At 37.4% G+C, this 22,798-nt stretch overlaps 1 protein-coding gene and 1 long non-coding RNA gene across 3 annotated transcripts; one reads left to right on the forward strand and one right to left on the reverse strand.

Annotated features, from left to right (window-relative positions):
• Positions 1–2,407: 2,407 nt before the first annotated feature.
• On the reverse strand, positions 2,408–7,561 carry LOC131702159 (uncharacterized). 2 transcript variants are annotated; one of them, XR_009309317.1, is made up of 4 exons: positions 7,163–7,558; positions 6,381–6,506; positions 3,568–3,813; positions 2,410–3,378 (listed from the first exon to the last, which is right to left on the reverse strand). It is a non-coding gene; the product is annotated as an uncharacterized LOC131702159 (long non-coding RNA). The 2 variants fall into 2 exon arrangements; XR_009309318.1 differs by having other exon boundaries at positions 2,408–3,813; positions 7,163–7,561.
• LOC131702158 (interleukin-10-like) lies at positions 5,516–10,080 on the forward strand. The gene is made up of 5 exons (XM_059004337.1): positions 5,516–5,735; positions 6,123–6,185; positions 6,786–6,950; positions 8,574–8,639; positions 8,831–10,080. The coding sequence occupies exons 1-5, from the start codon at positions 5,562–5,564 to the stop codon at positions 8,921–8,923; spliced, it is 561 nt and encodes a 186-aa protein (XP_058860320.1). The 5' UTR covers positions 5,516–5,561; the 3' UTR covers positions 8,924–10,080.
• Positions 10,081–22,798: the final 12,718 nt, after the last annotated feature.

The following is a 22,798-nucleotide window of genomic DNA, read 5'->3' on the forward strand; positions in this document are numbered from 1 at the left end:
TAAGCAAATTTTATTTTATACTACAGTCCTGAAAGACAAGCCAAGATGAACTACTTACAGCACAGCAGTCCTTAATGATTTTTTTCCCCCAGCAGAGTTCAGTGCCAACATAGCAGGGGATAAAACAAGGGCTGTCTGTTTACATCGTCCTCAGCTTGGATGGTGAAAACTTAAACTCAGAGGAACTTGGAGCTTTGCCGGGCACTCTAAGCACTATCCGAAAGCTGGCTGAAGATATCTTCTTGTAGGCGGTTTAGTTGTTTTGTTTTTTATTCAATTGGAATTTTACTCAGTCCTGTACAAATATTTTTTTTAAAAAATGCTTACTATCTATGAGAAGATTTCATTTTGGTTTCTCTTACAGAGAAATTACAGTGAGAAAAAAAAATAATAACGAGTAGGATATATTTTAGTTTTAACAGAAACCAAACCGATACTCAGAGGTCATATTTTTCGTTAAGAAAAACAAGTGCATCACACTCAACTACCGTTCTCTCTCCTCTTCTTGTCCCGCCCCATAGCAACCAATACACACTCCTGATTTGCTGGTACAGTACTCCCCTGACCTCCCAACTCCCACCTAATAGGCTCTCGTTAACTGTCAGTAAATATACTGTATCCAAAATACTCTCATATAAATTATATCAGTTGGATGTAAAATATTGCATGTATTATATACAAAAAAAGTAATAAAAAATGTCTGAACTGGATGGGTATGAAGACTGGATTGCTCCCTCGTTCCCAGAGATCTGACAAGGGGAAAACGCAATCCCTGCTCCGGTAGATAAAATAAGAAGGGCTTCAGTCTCCTGGGCAGTCAGTCTGGCCTATTTCATATCCTCCTTGACTGACCACAAAGGAACAGAGAGATTTCATTGCCAAAGGAGTGATCAATCGATATCACTGAGAATGCAGTCAGCTGAAAGTTTGGTTTGCAGTGAAACTTCAGCCTTATGGGTCATTCTCTCGTTCTCTAAGAACTCTGAATAACTCACTGCGCAAGAAGCGAAAGAACACTTGCCAGGAAGAATATCGCACAATCAGACTGCTTTTTACTGGTATAACTCACTCGAGAACAGTAATAAGTCATTGAGAAGAAAGTCATGAGTGAAATGGTTTTGGTTGTCCCAATAGTAAACAAGTAGTCATAACAGTTGGTCATATGCCTACATTTCTGAAGTATTTACCAGTTACAGAAATACAGGCAGACACATGATTCATACATCCTTGTATCCCCCAAAATGCAATGAAACATTCAAAGAACTGTAAAATTCAGTGGTTAGTGGGTTTGCATTATTTGTATTAGTGATTTTGTTTATGTGGAGGACATGGGGGGGCAATTCATTCACATTACTAGTATTATTACTAGTAGTATTTGGAGTGTGTCGGTATTACATTGGTTTGTGAAAAATAAGGAAGCCAATACAGTTTGTTTCTACTGATCAAGTGCAATTTATCAAATTTTAACCACCCTCTGCTGGTGTCATGAGGGTATTGCAGATCTACAATGTGTATGTCTGGTCATGTCAAAACCTATTAGGGCAGCCCTTTGGTTTTCCAATTCAAAACCACAATGCTTTTCACAGCCTTCCGATTTTAACCCACAAAATGCTGCCGTGACAGTTTCTGTGCTCACAGTTCACTAGCCACACGTAAGCAATGCTTGACTGACATGTTCTATCACATCAGCTCCAAGCATTTTACTATGTAGTATTTTTACAACGCTAATGATTTCCAGTAAGCAATCACTTGCGCATCACTTCATTATTGTAAAATTTGCCACAGCACCTTTCTGCAAGACAGCATGCAAAAACACTCTGCTAGCATCACGGGTATCTATGCTTTGTCATCAAAAACACGGATTACTGCTTGCGCCTAATTAACCACGCAGTTTCCACACAGATCCGCACAGATGAAGATAAGTGGCACAGGGTGTGGCTGAGGACCTTGTGAACCCTCTAAAATACTGTAGCTAAGAATGCTGCTCATAGGAACCCCAATAGCTCATTTTCTAATGAAAAGCTATTTAACAAGCCATTCATTACATTGCAGTGGTTGCTTCCAGCACCTCCCAATACACTCATGTATGATTATAATAATTTATGTATTTAGGTGATGTGATGTAGCAGCTACTTTCATTTCCTTTATGCACCCATCCGTTATATATTTATATTAATAATAGGAAGAAACAAGAACTATGGAAGACAGTTTTCAAATTCAAATTCAAAGAGATGCAATGCATCACAGCTCATTTCACCCCATTTATACAATAGCTTTCTAACTGCACGGTGCAATATTACACTATTGCATTGCAGTGGATAGGAAAGGGGGTTACACAGCCAGTGGTAAAAGAGAGCAAACACTGGGCCACCTCTGAGCAGAGAAATTGGATATATATATATATATATATATATATATATCTGGCAGTGCTTAATGGCTTCCATTTACTAAACTGTGGGTCACGATTCCAACACTGAAAAGTTTTCTTTAAGACTAGCTTCATTCAGCTCCTGCATTTACTGCATTTTACAGTCTGTTTTTTATTGTGACACTGCAGTGAGTCTGCAAGCAGCAGGCTCTGTGTTAGAGAAGTCCAGTCATTGTGTACCTTGGTGATGTGCCATTTCATATGGCAATCCTGAACCACAGTCAATTCACAGCACTGTTTTCATGTGTGTTTTAGCTTTTTTTTTTTGGCTCAGACTCCTTCGGTGTCTTGTGGTTGCTGCGGTGGTATCCCACACTGTGAAAAGGCATTTTACCATTGCAACTGATGGGATCCCTGCCACTCTTTCATTTGAAATAAAAATGCTTGATTTCGATTTGTAATGCATTCGTTTAATCTTTTCATTTAAAAAGTACAGCCGCCCATCTCTCTCAGGTTAGGAGGGTACTGATTGCTCCAAGAATTCAAGTATTTGTTTTAAGCTGCAAAAAATCAACAGTGATCTAAACTAAAATACCTTTTTCTCCCACATGTGCAAAACAAGTTTGCACATGGTTCAATACAGGAGCATTTCAATACAGCCAAAAACAGAGAAGGGTTCCTGAAAAGCTGCATGAGCTGAAATCTCTTGTGGCTGACTCACAGAAAGTTCAGGGAATGCTTTTCAAGAAGGGAATGCAACATGCTGCAGATTTTGTCCTACAGTTGCAGGTTCTATAGTGTGGGCTTCCAGTACAGGGCTGAGAAGATGCTTCATCCAGTCCAGTGGGAGGAACAAAGAATCAGTTTTCTTGGAAATTCCGGCTTGCTAGAATCAGCTTGCATGCTAAGTATTGTACATGAAGTGTTCCTAACTCAGATAGGAGGGGACCGGCACAGGAAGTATTGCAAAATATACAGGATACAGCAGTAGTGTGAACAGGATATTGTTTCTGGGGAGAGAAGGAGATTTTTGCAGATGGGTAATAATTTATAAAAATGTTTCTGTTAGTAAACTTGCAATGAACTTGAAATCGCCCTGTTAAGAACCATGATGATTCACCTCACAATCACATTTTGAAACACTACTATGCAGTTATTAAACATACAAATGAAACAACATAAAGAACAATCTACCTTACCTGATGTTTAGATCCAAGTCCATCCTCCTGTTTTTCATTGCAAACGTGTCGAGTACTTACAGGTCTCGATTTTACAGCAGCCGTTTAAAGCATGGGGACTAAAAACAGTGTCCTCAGAGATGTGTCCTCAGAGTTGGTCAAAAGCAGAGGACGTCCAGTAACCTCTCGACTTTGACGTCTCATTGCACATGTGTTTGAACAATACGTGCACGCGCAACGCCCAATCAAAGGACTCGAAGGATGAATCTAGTGTAAAAATGACAGGACAGCAAGGTTTACATTGAACACATCACACTATTCATCTTGTCTATGCAAACTATATCTCTGAAAATCTTGTCCTATCTCACTTTGCTCTCTCTCCTTCTCTCTGTTTTTCTTCCTTGTAACTCATATCGAAACTCTTTTGTTTTTACTCCTATCCAGATTGCCCTTGCATATCATAAATATCATTTCAGTTCTCCCTACATACTGAAGCAACGTTACCCCAGAACACTGTACTGATAAAATGTAGTTATACAGATAATCATTAAATGGCTGGCATAGATTTGACAAGTCTGGCAGCTAGATTGATTGATTCATACACAATTGAACTTAAGATACACTGGAAAACCCTGGAAGGAATTACAGTACTCTACTGGGACAGAATGTGCAAACAATCTGGCCACTGACCAAGAACGTAGGGCAGAGACACTGTGCATTTCTCAGTGTGTTCAATACATACATTACTGGAATGAACTACAGTCAATTATAGTTCCTGATATTAGCAGTCGTAAATTTAGCAGTCGTTTATTGTAAATTACTTATAATACAAATTCATTAAACTTGAATATCCTATTAGTGCAAATTATTTTGGAGCCCCCCTCCCCCTCCAGCGAAGAAAAATTTGAATAAAGCCAATCGCACTGGAATAAACTATACTAAAACAGGTCCCCAATTTAGACAAAAGTAAAGTAATCTCTCCTAAACCGCATATGAATCTTTTTTTTTACATGACTGCATATCAATTAATAACTAATATGTGATTATTATTTAGTTGCACAGCTGTTAAGGCATTCGCCAAGAAAGTAGCATCAAGATTTTGTATGCGCATCCATTCACACTGTGTTTTTCTTCCTCTGAATTTAACCCATCTGTGCCAGTAAGTCCGACTGATTTTTTTTGTTTTGTATTTATTTTCACACATGCTCACAAATGTATTTTAGAGTTAGAGGGGTACAAGTTCAAAATAATGTGATGCTTGAGGAGTATTACTCTTTGAAGGGTTTATTTCAGTTATTTAAATAGTGGCAGATCTGAATTCAACTCACTCCGTAGTAATCAATTAATCAATGACTTTTCTTATATATATATATAATCATCTATTTCAGGATCTTTCAGACAAAAGCCCTTCTTCAGCAGTGTAGAAAGGAATTTAAACAGTGTAGTAAATTTCTTATGCAGAATTCTTCACATATGTGTGCATAATGTGTGTGTGTATGCATGTATATATATATATATATATAGACATACACCTTTATGTGAAGAATTATGCAAGTTACAATAAATATAAATATAGCACATCTTGGAAAATACAGCATGTACAAACTGTAGCTATACATTGCAATAGGGAGGGGCAGGTGTGTCAATACTAAAAACCTATGCATATATTCAAATAGTTTTACAAGAACTTTCCCCTTAAACACTCTTTGCATTTCAAACCACAGAACCGCCACGCTGGTAAGATAAACTGTGTGCTTCACAGCTGACGATGACATCGACATTGGGGGACAGGGGAAACCGAGTGCCAGGAAGGACTTGACATTTAGAAAAAGAAATTACTAAGCACTTTTTCTCAATATTAACCAACACAGGAAACAGGATCGGAAATTTAGATATTTTGGAAGTTGGGTTTGACAATATAAAAGGAAGCTGAAGGTATGGGATGTTTGTATGAACCTGCTCTCCAAAGCAATCCGTTTGCAGAGTTAAGAAAGCTACTTAGCAAAGGACTGAAGATGGTTTGTTACAGAATCTGCTTGTGGTCTGTCTCAGTCGTGCTGCTGCTACTGAGTGACTTTGTTCATTGCAGAAAGAAGCCTTGCCAGGATGAATGCTGTCAATATATTGAGAGATTTCCTCTAAAGCTGAGCGAGCTGAGGAGGGCTTTCAAGAACATTAGAGATTATTATGTAAGTTGAACACATGCATTTGTTTTCATGCAACATTTGCCAGGGTTTTAAATGTGATTTTGCCAAGCACACTGCAGTGTGTTATTGGATTAAATTATTCAGATTGAGGAGGGAATACTAGTGTATTCATACAATCCATTCAATTCATAAATATATATCTTATTGTAGACTATGCCAGTTTAAAATGTGCTTGCTAGAATACTATTGCAGCATGTGTTTATTATTATTATTAATAATAATAATAATAATAATAATAATAATAATAATAATAATAATAATAATAATAATAATAATAATGATGACATTTTGCAAATGAATACATTGTGGAGGATTTTGACCACCAAATGAAACTGACTTTATATAAATGTTGTGTATCTATGTATTTAGGAAGCCAAAGATGATCTCATTGAAACTGCTCTACTAGATGAGAATTTGCTCGACGGTTTACAAGTAAGTGTAACTTCAAATTATATATGTGTGTGTGTGTATACAAATATATATATATATATATATATATATATATATATATATATATATATATATATATATATATATATATATATATGATGCTTTTATCCTGTCCCTATAAAATCATTTCCACGTGCAGACTGCAGGGGGCTGTACTGTGCGTTCTTTTTCACTCACCTGAGATGAATACGCTGAACTTCTCAAGAGTTCCACTAACTCTACTAATGGTACTTGCTAGTGAAACTTACGGTATCGGCGATTGATTCTAAAGCAGTACAGCGCAGCCAGAAGAAACAGGCTAGTCTAGCAGACAAAAAAACAAAAACAAACATTTTTTTTTTTTAATTTGGTCCAGCAAACTACATTATTTCACAAAACACTAGAAATGATATCAGCCTTTTTATTTTTTTAGTATTAAATGGTAGTTTTTAACTTTTTTGTTTGATTGTGTTGTGTTATTATTATTATTATTATTATTATTATTATTATTATTATTATTATTATTATTATTAGCATTATTAGCATTAGCGTTGCCTAGCTTGGTGCATTTTTTAACAGCAGTGTCTGTCTCCTACATTACAGAGTCCCTTCGGTTGTCATTTGATGAATCAGGTGCTGCATTTTTACTTGAAGGATGTAATCCCTCCAGCTGTCAATCTGGGTCATAATGACTCCGTGGACATCAACCCTGCAGTCGACATGATTGGAGGAATACTACATGATTTCAAGCACACCCTAAAACGCTGTGTAAGCATCTGTTTTTGTTTAATTTAAAATTCAATTCGACTATGAACGGTTTTCAAAAGAATTCATTTTGAAACTGGGCACTACAATTTAGGAAACGTTTTTTTCTGTAGACTATGCAATGGTAGCAGTACAAGTTAACTGAAAAGTTATTTAAAACACAAACAACATCAATTACTTAGAAACAGCTGTATTTAATGGAGTCTGGTCCTTACCTGGTTCGTTAGCTAAATATCCCGTACATATAATGGAAGTGGTGGAACAGAATTCATAACACGACGTACTGCAGTAAACAATATCGTTGTGTAATGTGCACACGCGCTAGAGAGTATTTGGTTAGCTATCCCTCGCTCATGTTCCAAAACAATATGATTCATTTCGTGATTCAGCGAAACGCATGCTGCAGACAGTGCTGTTCCTCGTCCGTCAAGCAGTTGAAAAAGTTCCCCTCACGGGTTGCAACTGACGCATTTCACGTCGACGTAGTCCTCTGGTTAAGGATTAGCTCTACTAAATGACTTAATATTTTCAAATTTGTTTTTTGTATATACTGTACGATGAAGTTTCAAATGTTTTGGGATATAATGTAAATGCGTTGGGGTTCCTGATACGTTTCTGTGCGTGTTCTTTTTAAACTGTGTGGTTTTGTTTGTCAGGAAAGACACCTAGCATGTACAGTAGCAACAATGTAGTTCCTTTCTAATACGCACACCGGTGTTTGATTGGCAGGATAACCAAGTAATTGTAATACACGTATTGCTGTAAGTGTCAATAATGCCATTCCCCCTGTCATAGCATGTTTTAATTAGTGCATGCAATAATGTGACAATAATGTTTACTACAGTGTAGCAGATTTAGTTCAGGTACTGGTGAGTGGTATATAAAGGATGCATGATTTTGTTTAATGATTGCACGTTAGTAATAATTAATGATTTGTGATATTATCCATAATTAAGTATTAATGGCTGTGAAATATGCACGTTCAAATGCATATTAATTACGAGTCAGTTATGCCAATTTAGATCATATTAAACAGATATTAAATATGAAATCAAGCAGCAATATTTACACACAGCCAGCATTAGTACGCAGAGAGGTATCAGGCTGTCGATTATTTAATGTACGCCTCATTTTGGATATTAATATTTGTTATACTAAGCCCAGGTTTGCAGTAATATTGTGTCGGCAAAATGGTTATGCTAATTTTTGCCCTGACACATTCTGCTCATATGCTATCCATTTGTGTGTGGCTGGTGTTTTGTAATAATGTTGGTCAACTCCTTGAGCTATTACCACAAACGTGAGTCACTGGTGCTGGTGGTTCTCCCTTACAGCGGTTCCTGTGGCAGGTTTTTGAATTTCCAATTGCGCCCTTGTACTGTAGTCTATCTACGCAGAGCAGTGCTCCAGACAGGATTGCTCAACCAACAGAAATATATTGTTTGCAGTTATTTATAACCCAGACCATTGTAAATTTAGTGGGATTTTGGAAGAATTTTTTTTCTTCGCTGTCATCTCTGTCACTGCCTGGCTTGCTGGACAGCCCAGAGGAAGCTGTGATATCCCAGGCCATGCTCTGCACGCTTCTTACTTGAATCTAAACCTGTGTTTTTCTTCTTTTTTCAGAGAAGATTCTTTTCGTGCAACAAGAAAAGCTTCAGTTTAGAGGATTTAAAGAACCAGTTTGGAAATGTAAGTCGCTGACTGTTTGATGTTTGATGTTTTTAGTACCCAGTACCCTTTAATTCCCAATTAGACCAATTCCCTGAAAAATACAATACTTTTTTAAACTAGATTTTGATACCAAGTTAAGAACTGGAAAGCCGTACTGTATGAACTGTGGTGTAAATATGCAGATAATTAATGTTTTTTTTTCTTTACAGATGCAGGAGAAAGGGGTGTATAAAGCGATGGGGGAACTTGGCCTTTTCTTTAACTATATTGAAGAGTATTTGATGGCAAAGAGACATCACTAAGGATCTACCTCAGCTCTCTCTTGACCGTACCAGGGATATGAATTGATGTAGCATCTTCAGGAGCCTCTATTGAATGGCTAAAGCAAAAACCGGCCTTTAGTTAAAAATGTAGAGAATAACAGAAGCTGCTGTAAAACAATGGCTTCTCCATATACTACATGGTTAGATAATGTTTGGTTTTTGCTCCAGGCAATATTAAAAAAAAAAAAAAAACAATGTCCTACTTATTCATTCAACACTACTTGAAACTAAAACATTTCTTTCATTGAAATGTTGCTTATGCAAAGCATCAGGTGTAGTTATTTTTTAATGCAGTATGTATGGTTCTAATAGAACTAGAAAGTGTTCAATATACTCGGCTTTGCATTTTCGTCAGGGTTTTTGTGTGCTGTAAACTGGAGTGTTTGTTTCTGGTTCTGTTTTACAAACTTTTACTCAGTATTTCGTATGGGATACAATGGTAATCATTTTTAGGATTTTATAATGATCTCTTTTCTAAAGTGACTTTTTTTAGTCATTGATGCGTTATAAACAATGGAATATTTGTCTATAAATGTTGTATTAAATATGTGCTAAACAATACTAGACAGTTATTAATTGCAGGTATGAAGCTTTACCTTAGTAATGCATCACTAAGATGTAATTGCAATAGACTTCTTGTTATTAGCATTCAGCACCTGTAATAACACAGTTATAGATGTTTAATAGAGTAATAGATATTTAAATACAGTTGTTGTGTTATTATTTATATAATAATTAAGATAAGAAATATGGCGTGTGTAGGCTGCAATTGATGTATTTATTTAGCTATCGGTCAGTTGTTTTCTAATGTGAAGATGCAGTATTTTAATTTATAAAATAAAGTAAATTCTTAGAATTTTTTTTTTACTTCAGTGTCCAGGTATTTATTTAGTGTTAGATTATTTTAAAAGGTAATCAGGCTTTCATGTATGTTTGTTGTTTGTCTGTTTGCGGTGTGCTGGACTCACACTGTTCTACAGATGGTTAAATGCTCAGGTTGAAAAGTGGACTTGCTCCTCACTGCTTTATATGAAGTCACAACAGTTCTATTGTGACTGAGATTTATTTTTGTTTTTATCGTTAGTCAATATTGAGACAGTATTATGTACATTGTATATCTCTACATCATGCACATTTTCCAATAAAAACATTTTAAACCCATAACTTCTGTTGTGAACTATTTCTCGTCAATCATATTTATTTATTACAGATTTATATCAAACTGTGTGTGTGTGTGTGTGTGTGTATCCTCAAAGATTCAAGCTCCTTTTTTTTGCAACTTAAAGTTGTAAAAAAAAAAAAAAAGAAAAAGGTGAAATAATTTCTGCACAGTCACTGAATATCTGAAACAAGGCTTAGAATTAAAAACTGTATTGTCGGTGGTGTAGTCATACAAAAAGAAACATATACTACCTCCTACTCAATGATTTGAAATTTCCATTATTTCTACATTACAGAAGCTTTGATAACCTACTCCTTTTGTAGGGACACAGCTTTAGCTCAGTGCACTGGGTTTGTAGTCTTTCCAAGGAATAATGGCTATTGAAGCCAAAGCAGAAAGAATTTGAATTGGACTTCAGAACCCACAATGCAGTATGCTTGTGGTTTCTCCAGCAGCATTCTGGGAGCTGTAGTCTTTTGCAGTTAACACCATATGGAATATATAGAAGTTGTTGCAATGTTGGACTACAGTCCCCCAAAATTGTGTTTAAAACCTTGTAGGTCTTCCGTTGTTTCTGTATCACGTTATAGAACATGTAGGGTTTCACATAATGCATTAGTAACATCAGACAAACAACACCAGCATCTCCTCAAGCTACAAAGTCTTGAAGTAGCTTAAACATATCAACAGAATGAACCACATTCAAGTTGCAGTGTTGATGGTACCTGGTCAGAACAAGAACTTGTTAACTCCTATTAAATTCCTAGCCTGAAACTTAAAAAGTATCTGTGCAGATGACGTCAACTGTAGAACCTCAATCTGTCTTGTAAACTGTGTGAGAGTTATAGGAAACCCTGAGATAGTGGAGGTTCTAATTTAGCTCAGTGGTTGAATTCTTCTCTGTCACCTCCATGGTAAGACTTTCTCGCAGTTCTTTAACCCCAAACAGCCCAGAGCAAGGCTGACGAGAGCCCTGACGTGTTAAACCTTTCAGAACAGCATTGCTGGTAAGAGCCCCATGTTGGTCAGTTTCGTGGTTAAAGTACAGAACATGTGCTGATGCCACGGTAGGACGTCAGTGCTTTTTTGTTTGCCATTTTCCGATACCTCCAGATCAGTTTTTAGGGTCCTCATTATGGCCTGATTGGGCCTGCCCATCTGTATGCCTGTCAGACACACTCATGCTGGACACAATAACCACCTTGATTCTGCTCAATTTTGCACCAATCTGAACTAAACTTTTATCATACGTTCCCTGTAATCCTTAAATATTTCTACCCATTGAGGAGCTGTATGATTATTCTACGAACACGCGGACCCTCTTTGAGCACGCACTGGTTTGCTGACCAACAACTTCCATATCCACCGTATCAGAGTGAACTGTCGACCTCCTGATTCCCAAGTGAACGTCTTACCCACTATACAAAAGGAAGGTGTTCTGGTCCAAATACTACATATAGTATCTCCAGTATTGTATCTGCCTGTTACATGCTTTGTGCAACTACATTATACCGCTGAACAAAAACAAATGTTGCAGATCTCACAAATACAGATCTTTAATAGTCTTAACAAGACGCTGCGTTAGGAGCCACTCAGAAGAAGAATTTCTGCAATGCTGCTCTGTGTCATGTGATTTACCAGATATTCTCAATAGCCCTGAGCTGCAGGATGTGGACGTTCGATTTAACTAGGTTACTGTAATCACCAGCATCATCAATGCAAATCTTGAAATAAGTACTTCCTTCCTTGTGCTTAGACGTGCAGAGAGGGAACCCCAAGTGTCAGATTGTGTACAGGGAGCGATTGACAGGACCTCTGCCATGCCGGAGATTACCTGCAAGTACAAAGTCAGTCAGAGACACATACACACACACCGTGTGCTAGCTTACAGCTGCCTTCAGTGCTTTCATCTGGTCTAGGCCAGCTCGGTTTTAAGCCTGCAATGCTCATTGCATACATGTGTACACGGTTTGTGATTATGATTGCTAAAGCAATCAGAACGTACTTCCCTTGACTCTCATTGAGATAGCCTGGACTTGAACCGGCGACATCCAGACTATAGAGCGCACCCTGCACTCCATGGGGAGCGCCTTTACTGGATGCACCACTCTGGAGCCCCCAATAGTTTTAAGAATGGATTATATCTATAGTAGAATTACTGGTCTTAGCAGTGAATGTTTATCGAATACATATTTGAATCCACTTTTACATATCTATTTTCAATACTGACCAAAAAAAAATAAATTATATTCTGATGGGACTGCAGTAAAGGTTCGCTGTCTGCAGCATAATCATCAGTCCTGGGGTTTCATGCTTGCTGTGGATATAGATTGAGAGTTGACAAAAAAAAAAAAAAAAAGAACAGAAATTGAGCACCACAAAAGTAACCCCATTTCAAGGAAGCGGGTAAGCAGCATCTAGGCTTGCTTGTGGTTTTGTGACTTGTTACTTCAGAAAAAAGCCAGAGAAGGTAAAAACTAAACGTTATCTCCTGCCAGTAAACATGAAATCGACGGTCAGCTATTTCATTCAAGCCAGTAAGTGTGTAAGCATCTCAATCTGGGTTCATTTTTGCAATTACATAAGAGTACAAGAAAGAGAAGATTACCCGGTATTACAGCTATCAATGTTACAAAGAAATCCTAATACCCATTCCTAATACCTAACACACCTGTGAGAAAAAGGGTTTTAATCTTGACATTTTCTACTGATCGATTAATCACCCGAATAGATGAATCGATTCCTCACACTAAGCAAGGCTTTTGCAATGTTACTCTGCAGTACACCTTTAGAAGGGTCAGCTTTGTGATGTAGTTTCTCATCTCTCCTTGACTCCCTGTCATCTTGATAGAACAGGGGAATTTATATTGCCTGCTATTTCCAATAAATAAATGCACGCAAGCTGCTGGAACAAAGTCAATATATTTGCATGGCCATCTTTTCCGTAATTCGATAATCGTATTCCTTCTTTTGCAATTTTACTGTAAAGTTAAAAAATAACTCTGCATCTGCAAACAGGATTAAGACTGAAATTAGAAAAAATCTGACTGCTGTGGAATAGAACATGAAATGCTTCCCTTCTTTCATTTTGATTGTTAATGTTAAAGACCTCAACTGCAAGTTCTGTGGCTGCCTGTGTGCTAGAATTCGCTCTCAGTACAGCTCCATTGTATTGCCATTGGCAATCTTTTGGATATACAGAGCATTTAATGGCAGTTTGAGAAAATCAAAACATATTGCTGTAAATGCACTCATGGAAACACTGCTATGTACAGCAATGTTCTTATTTACTGCTTTTGTAATCATAACAAGTTTCTTTCAGAAAGAAACTGTTGCAAATACTGCACCAAAAAAACTGGAAGGCTTTGCTTATCTGTTACCTGTACACCTGCCGTGCCAAAAACAGCTCTGCTTTCACTGAGCGTTTCTTGAAAATGACCTCTGTGTTGAGATGTTGAATGATAAACAAGACCATTTCTGGAACCAGTGTGTTTTGAATTTTACAGGGTCGAGCAGGGTCACCGAACTGACTTCTGACCTTCTCAAACGATCAAGACCTGTTTTAGGCGCTGCCAGACATGTCCTATTCGACTGAACAAAAGAACGCAGTCAAAGAACATAGAATTATGCACTGTAGTAAGCAGAATGCTGCTTGAGCCCTGCTGTGAATGGATGTGTGGGAAAAAAAGCAATCCATCTGTTCTAAAGAAGTGAGTCAAACCATAGCTTGATAAGAGACGTGATGGTGTACCACAATAAAGCAGAGATTAAAAATGTTCTTTAATACCACTTCTTAGAAACCTACTAAAGGATTCTTGTTTTCACTGTGCCCTTGTAGTACGAACCCACTTAGGCGTGCTTTTTATGCTATAGATTGAAAACGAATGCTTCTACCTAGTAAAAGCTAGGCTTTGAAGTGTATCTGATGTTACTTAATATATATATATATATATATATATATATATATATATATATATATATATATATATATATATATATATATATTATCATCCCAGATAACACTGTTTTTTTCTGATATTACTGTATATTCTTTGAATATTCTCATTAGTAATTTACCTGAAAAATGTACCCTAGTCAGTTGGCTTATTTTAGGAGATATTGTGTGAGAAGTTATCTGCTGTTTAACTGCAGTATTTCAACTGGGTATTTTATTATTGTAAAATAAAGAATCATTATGCCTTCTGACACGTGTTTTATAACAAATGTTAGACAAAGGGTAAAATGATTGATAAGAATTTTGCTTCAGTAATAATATAAAAGATTGGACTCAGTAATTGCCATTGTGCTTTTACATTGAAACTTTTAAATTGTTGGAAGGAGATGATGTAGTTCAGGCTCTCTGAACCGTCCTGATTCATGGAATAACTACAGTAGTTTGTGAAACATCACAGAGTCTCCTCTGAGTGTTCTGGCCCTCCATCAAAACACTTCTAGATTTCTGCCAAAGCAGCATAAATAAGGGGTCATTAAGATGCATGAAAAGGGCGAGTCCTGTAGTCTATAATGTAGTTTGTGGTTTTTCAGATGTTTCTGATTCTTGAACCCCAATGTTGTGCGGGTTTATAACATGAATTGCCCCCATTTTTATTTTATACCTGCAACAAAGAGTATCCGCATTCAGAATTTGTTCACCAAAAGTTTTTTTTTTTAAACTTATACAGTGTTTGTGCAACATCAAGATTAAAAAGTGAACATGTTTAAAAGAATTGAGGCATGTGGAGTTCACACTCATTTCTGGTAAATGCTATTTAGGCCATTAATTCTTAATTGCTGACTGTGGTTCTGAATCTTTGACAGGTACAGTGGATTTTCTTTTCCTTTATTTAAATGAAGACATGCACATATATATATATATATATATATATATATATATATATATATATATATATATATATATATATATATATATTGCAGAACATGCAATGTAGGTCAAACTCTTGATGCAATGCATGTTCTGGTAAGCCTAAAGCTGGGGCGTCTCACAAGTACAGTTTTACAATCGCATTCCTTGGTGTTAAGCTCAGCTATGGGTTAAGAAGCTTACAAATAAAAAAAACAGGCATCACATTCTCTTTTATTTTTTTTTTAATCCATTTGCATGGGAGCAAAATGAGCTTAGTAAATCCAGCCCATTGCTTGCACTTGTTGTAGTGTATTACAGATTGGTGGCAGTTTGCGAAACACTATTGTGTGTGGGGTGTGTAACAGGAAGGGGCACCACTTTCATTCTCAACTGTTTCCTTCCTATATTACTGCAAGGGGTCAAGTGTTGCAATGGGAGGGTTGGGTGTGGTTTCTAGGGTGTTGCTGCAGTGCAGAATGTGCTAGTTTATCCTAATTCACTGCTATCTGGATTGTCCCCACTCCTTGGCTGTGCTGTGAAGCATAGATAAATCATGTTAAAGGTGTGTATTCAATTGGTTAAAACAGCAGAGGATCTGAATTCTTAGAGTCTGTGAGGCTCTGTAGTGGATTTCTGCCTACCTAGCTTCCACCATGCCAGACTGTAGCTGCCCCCCACCCCCTTATCTTTAATTAGCACTTGATGCACACCGAGTGAGGAGAAGTAGAAGTAGAAGCAGCAGCATCGTGATGAAAGTACAGTAACAAGTGTTACCGGTACAGCAGACTAAAGCCAGCGCTTTGTAACACATCTTAACATCACGCTAAACTGAAAGATATCTATGCAAATCTGGAAAACAATGTGCAATGAGACTGGTTGCAACAACCCGTTTCTCTGTGAGCCAGACAGAGGAGGGCACATTGCCTGTCTAGCAACTGACACATCAAAGCAGTCTAGTTTCAGGAGTTCACTGTATGTCTGTTCAGCGTTCACCGGGGAATCAAACCCCTAACAAACCTTTCTCAGTCCCTCACTCTCTGCTCCTGCTGGCACTTACAGAATCTTCTGCTTTGAGGATGACCAAACTGATATCATCTTATTTATCCAGCCGACTAGTTTCGTATGACTTAAGTATTTCATGCACACATTTCAGTTAGATAAGGATAAATATGCCCTGTCAAATAATGTTATAAAAAAGTTTGTTACTGGGAAAATGAACAATAATAATAAATGTATTATAGCGCCTGTCACACTTAGGTGTCTCAAGGCGCTGTACTAAACAAAACAATCAAACACAGATCAACATTACAGAAAAGAAATGAATAATAATGAATCCATTAAAAAATTCTATCAATACATAAATAAATGAAATACAATACATATAGAGATAAAAATCAATCATCATAAACATACAGCATATTATAATAAACAGTGCAGGCTGCAGTAGAGTCAAAAAAGCATATACAGAATGTTGCTTAAAATGAACAGAACAATAACAAGCAGAAAAATAATCATATGAGGTGTAACAACCACTTCCAATATTATTAACTACATGTTATTAGATGACTAAACTGTTCCTGCAGGCGACTACATCATATAGTAATTTTCAGGTGTCTTGTCATATCTTCCTGACGCTCATATACGGTAAATAATTTTCAACCCACCTAACAATGCATATACATACCTGACAGGAATTCAATCATAACAGTAAAATCTGAAGCTGCGCTACCCAAACCAGACAGACCTTGTGGTCAAATGAAACCCGAAAACCGTGTGCATTCACCCTCTGATATTAGTAAAGCTCTAAGAAAAATACATGGCCCAGCAGGAATAAACAGCAGGTTGAGAACTGTTATGACGTGGAATACTTGTACAGTAATGTTGTCGGAATCTATTGCATTTGCCACGACATCAGTGTAGCGCTTCTATTGGGCTTCAGAAAACTGTGACGTTAATAAAAAAAACAAAAAAAAAAACATGCCCAAGTTTTGAGATTGTTGTCGTTTCTTTTAAAATCTGTAGCCTTATACGGCACAGTGAAAAATGAAGGGGATTATCTCTGCGGTTCAGGGCTTCTGAAAATTACAAAAATGAGATGCAGAAAAAGGTGTAGTTAAAGCTGCAGTTTAACTGCAGGTGTAGAGAAATGATATGAGTGAATGGCAACAAAACAGTTTGCTGAGGTGGCTTTATCAGAAGTAGAGTTGAATGTTGAGTAATAAGGTGTGTGCAGAAATGTATGGGGAAGGAGAACTATGGTCAACAATCAGCCTTGGAAAATAGAGTAGTTAGTGGTTGGTTGCACCCGAGTGGTGTAGCAGCTGAATAACTCATCATGCTGACAATTATAACTACTAAGATAACAGAAACAAACTGTAGTCACGCCACCTCTCAGCCAACTGGAGTATAAATACTAGGCATAGAGGCAACACAGACTGAAGCTTCAAATACCTCGAGATCATCGGGACCATCTGTGTAGTGTCCCAGGCTCTCTCCCAGTGGAAAGATAACTTGATCAATTGCCTGATCTCTGTTAATGCTAGTGCCTCGTTATTGTATCCAACAATGACGTTCAATGCAGAATGTAATGTGGGTATCTGGAAATAATACAATTTGACACATGGCTTGATCTCACCCTTATTGCATAACAAAGTGGTTAATTCCATGTTTACCTTCGTTTAAACCTTACACAGGTACTTGTCTCAGTTCGCTTCGTTTTTCATTATGTGTATCATATTTGTACATATACATAAGCGATACTTTTAATACCCTTTTTTTGATGCAATTATTTCCTGTTACATCTTTGCACTTAAAAATAAAGTATTTAAATAGAGCTGGGTGAAACGAGCAGTTCATTTACATTCGTTTGTGTTGTAACCAGCAGGAGAGATGACCAAACCCCTTCAAAGAAATTCTGCAATACAGCTTGATTCCCCTTTTACAGATACAGCAAATCTTATACTCATTAATCTGCCCTGTTTAAAGATGTACTGTAAGATTGTGTGCATCCTGTGTTCATATACACTTGTAGGTGTGTACTGCATTCTGCCCATACAGGGTTTAGACATTTGCCACAACATCCCTTTTGCTTTGAGGAAATGGTTTGCAACAGGGAGATAAATCTTTCTGATATATCAAAGGGTACATTTAGCGAACACAGAGCTTACAGGCATTCAATATATGTAAGACACTGATTTATACCTGCAAGGGAGGCTGTTCTCTCCAGGCATATGCAATGCCTCCTCTGGGTATAGCTATTACATACAAGGTCCTTGGATCTTTTTCCTTGTTTTAAAAAGAAAGTCAGAAATCGGTTGTTTAGCTTTGTGTCATGTTACGCCAGGATAATAGGAATCAATTGAATACAATCTGATACTCATTAGAGTGTTCCATCAACTGTGCTGTTAAGAGCCACAGCTTAGACCTCAACATACTGGCTGCAGCACTGCATTCTGTCAGAAGCAGCCCATGCAGCTTGCTGAAATGGTGCCAAACTGTACAGTTTGGTGAACTCAGCGTTGCTTCATTCATCTGTGCTGCGGTTTTGACGTGGTTTAGTCTTTTTCCGCTTACCAAGGTGGATCAAAGCCTACACTTTTGCTGTTTGGCTGCAGCACTTCGTAGTTTATGTGGGAATTGAAAACAAAACTTGGTACAGCATGCCTGGGATAGAAACTCCAGTGAGAATGAAGTCTCTTCCAAAGCAGTGTGTCGTGTGTGTGTGTGTGTGTGTGTGTGTGTGTGTGTGTATAGAGTGTAATACACTATAGATGCCCCTGGTACAAATAAATATTTCAGAATACTCATTGTGTGACCCTGAGCAAGTCACTTAACCTCCTTGTGCTCCATCTTTCGGGTGAGACGTAATTGTAAGTGACTCTGCAGCTGATGCATAGTTCACACACCCTAGTCTCTGTAAGTCACCTTGGATAAAGGCGTCTGCTAAATAAACAAATAATAATAATTAACGTAAGGGATCTTACTTGTTTGTATGATTAGTATTTGAACATTTGAACTCTGTCAACACTAAATAACTTCAAGACAACTTCTACGGTAAGTAATGACATAGTTTCAGTGTCTTATTCGGAAACAAACACAATAGCGATGGCTAAATATCAACAGCAATATTGAGTAACAGAGATCCTGACTAATTGTCAATAGTAGCTGATCATGTGACAGTCAAGATCTTCCTCTTAAATACTGGCAGCTTATTAGAAGCAGGCTGCGTCTTCTTTTACTCATACAGCACAGAACGTAGGACAGAGTCATAGAATTTAGGACATTGCTGTTAACACGTTAATCTGAGGAGTGCTTTGTGATTCAGAGGAATATGACTAATAGTGTAAACACAAATAACACATCAAATCTGATGGCTCTCTCCATGCAGTTTGATGTGGTTCTGTTTTCTCTGTAATAATGATTATTACTGTGCAGTTTTAACAGGAACTAACCAGCTGCAACCTGCCTTCTCCAGAGCCAGACTCAGATTATGTAGTCTACAGATATGGAAAACAGTTTTGCATCACCTTAGAATTTCAGGATTGAGACATAATAAAAATAAACTATAGTAACATAATTTAGATATTTTATTTATCATCATGTAATCAAAGAAGCTACAAAATGATATCGCAAACGTCTACATTGAAATGTCACATTTTTCAATTTTGTAAGTATGTGGAATAATAACATAACATAACATTATTCAGAAGGTTTCATTCGACTTTATGAAGCAAAATGTTTTAATTCTATAGGGTGCTGCAAAAATGTTGTCCATAGATGTATGAGCTTAATAACTCCGCTCTTTAAATCATTAAAAAATGACTTTATTGATCACCTTTTAGATAAATAGGACTGTGGCAGGGCAGAGCCCTGCTTGGAAATAGTTTTTGGTTTGTGTGTTTGTTGTCGGCAGGGATAGGGTTAATTCCTATCCCTGCCAAATACATAAGAACATAAGAAAGTTTACAAACGAGAGGAGGCCATTCAGCCCATCTTGCTCGTTTCGTTGTTAGTACCTTATGGATCCCAGAATATCATCAAGCAGCTTCTTGAAGGGTCCCAGGGTGTCCGCTTCAACAACATTACTGGGGAGTTGGTTCCAGACTCTCACAATTCTGTGTAAAAAAGCGCCTCCTATTTTCTGTTCTGAATGCCCCTTTATCTAATCTCCATGTAAGAATGTGTGCTAGATGGGAACAGCCACATGATATAAAAGGGAGCTAAAAGCAGTGAGGGAGGGAGACATGCTCCTGTGCTGGTTTCCAGTGCACTGTGATAGTTTTTACGTGGGTGAGGATTTTCTTTGGTCATTTGTGTTGCGTGATTGTTTTGTTTAACCCTTGATTGCTCTCTATGAGGAATATTTTGTATGGTGCATAAAACTGCAACCTACTGTCTCTGACTTTCTTGTTTACCATCCACCACTGGCTCCATCTTGTCACAAGGCCCATGGTTTGCTAAATGCCCACTGCTGAGAGCACCATTGCAAACTGTAGATTTCAAAATCGCTCCCAAACCAGTGTTGAAATGCTACCAAGACCAGCAGGTCCTGATAAAGATCCAAGCTTGTCTTCTCTCTCCAAAAAATAAAAATAAATAAAAAAAACCACACACAGTCTTGAGCTCTAGAAATAACACAGTATTGCTTCTTGAAGTTCATTTTCACATTTCAAAACTTTGGGTTTTAATTTGGTCCAACTACTTCTATGTTAAGACCACCTCTGTATTGATGTCACAAGTTACTGGTCCCTTGACTGGCCCGTAATAAAGACTGTACATCATTAAGATTGTAATGAAGACTTCTGGTTAAACTGCTTATCATACATTTGTCAGAAAGTCCATTTTAGTACTTATATATTTTATTCACTTACAACCTTACAGCCGGTCAATTGAATTAACTGAAATGTAGTTGATCTCACCACTCTTGATTTTGAGTTGAAGGCAATCAGCAAAACATGAGGATTATTTTCTTAAAACATAACATATAAACAATAAAAAAGGGACGTTGTCAGACAACCTTTGAACTCCGCTGAAAAGAAACAACACACATTTATTCATAAAACGAAGTCACAGGCCTGCCAGGAATACAAACAAATCTCATCTTCTTAGTACAGTAATTACTTGTAACACAGCAGTGTGCCGCGCAACTCATTTTGAAACGTAAATGTATACACTAATGTATATACTGGTTGTTGACAGAGTGGGTGTTCGAAAGTGGCACAGTAATTTGTAAACACGCTTTTCACAAAGCGCATGGGAAAGCTTGTATGTAGTCACAGGCTAGGAAGGCATTCATAATGCGATCAGATTAATTCATCCTAGAGAAACTGCACAGCCCGTGGAACACCAAGACCTGGGCTGAATCACAATTGTAATGGTGTCATTTGTAATTCATTGCAATTACAATGTGATTGTAAATCGAACCTTGACAATTACAGTTGAATTGCTCACCTTTCCAAGCTTAATCATTCACAGTTCCATGCTGTGTTTTACATTGAGCGAACTTTCTGGTATTTTCAAAAACTTTTAGTTACCCCATTTGTTGAAAAAACGTTGCATATAATGTTTCTGTATTTGTAACTGTGATTACTGCTTGGTAGAATAAACAGAGTAAACCTGTTCATGTCTGTAGCTGTTTATGTAACTTTTTAGTGTCCTTGAAATTATAATTGCAATGACTGCAGCATAATTGTAACCAGCTGCAATTTAACACAATAGCATTGCAATTGCGATTTCAGCAAACAATTCTTCTGTAACAAAAAACACCAGATCCCAGAAGCTAATCAAGACCAGGCCTTCAATGGGAGACATCAAAGAAGATGTCAAAGGAAGTCCATATAGAGCTGATATTGTCAACATGGGTTTATAAGTCAACAACTTTCTGAAATATTCCATTAAGGAAATTCACACCTTTAACTGTTTGACAACAGAGTAATTGCAGAAAAAATAAAACCATTAATGACTGCAGGCAACATCTATATAACCACAGTCAAAACAAATAGGGTTTGTTCTGAAAGTCTGTCAAGGTATTTACTGGCATTGCTACCTGCTCTACTGGGTTTCGGTTTCGGTTTTCTGGTTTTGTTTATTTCAATTAAAAAGCGTTTAGGAACGTTTTTTTTTTTTGCTGTGGAAAAGTATGCGCCTCGTGGAAACAGGACTGTACGCTGAGAGGTGACTTCCTTCGACTTGCTCACGTCACTGATTGTAAACACTAAAACCTTGTTTTTGTAGGTTTCGTTTTGGACAGCTTCCTCCATAGGGCAAAACAACACCCATTCCCTGCACACTTAATGCCTTCAGCATGCACGCTTTTATCAACACACCTACAGTACTGTATGCACCACTTGATGATGAATGACTCAAAGAATTCAAAGCTACACAGCTGATAAATCTCCATGCACATATTAATCATGTAATCTTTCTTAAATGTGCAGCACCGCAACTAAGGTCAGAGTGTTTTATGCAGCCGTTTCAATTCGTTCTCACATCTCTCAAAGCATATCCAGTGACTTTTTGAAACGATCCAGGGGTGCTGTTCTAAGCAAGACGTTTATGGAAAGTCTGTTCAGTCACTGCGTGGTTTCAAGTGTAAAGCACATTGCCTGTTACTCTACAGACATTTTCCTGGGTAGCAACTTTTGTCTGGGGTGTTGCCAAAGAGAACGAGCCATGATTAATAATACATGCTCACAGTCCTAGAACTCCCTCATATCAAAAACTCTCAGGACCAGCAATTGCATAATGTGTGACAAAGAGGAGAGTAAATTTACCCCAAAATGGCAGGGCAGTCCATACTGTCGCTTTCTTTCCTATTACACAAACATAA

This window comes from Acipenser ruthenus, chromosome 29 (genome assembly GCF_902713425.1).
Source record: "Acipenser ruthenus chromosome 29, fAciRut3.2 maternal haplotype, whole genome shotgun sequence".
Lineage (NCBI taxonomy): Eukaryota > Metazoa > Chordata > Actinopteri > Acipenseriformes > Acipenseridae > Acipenser > Acipenser ruthenus.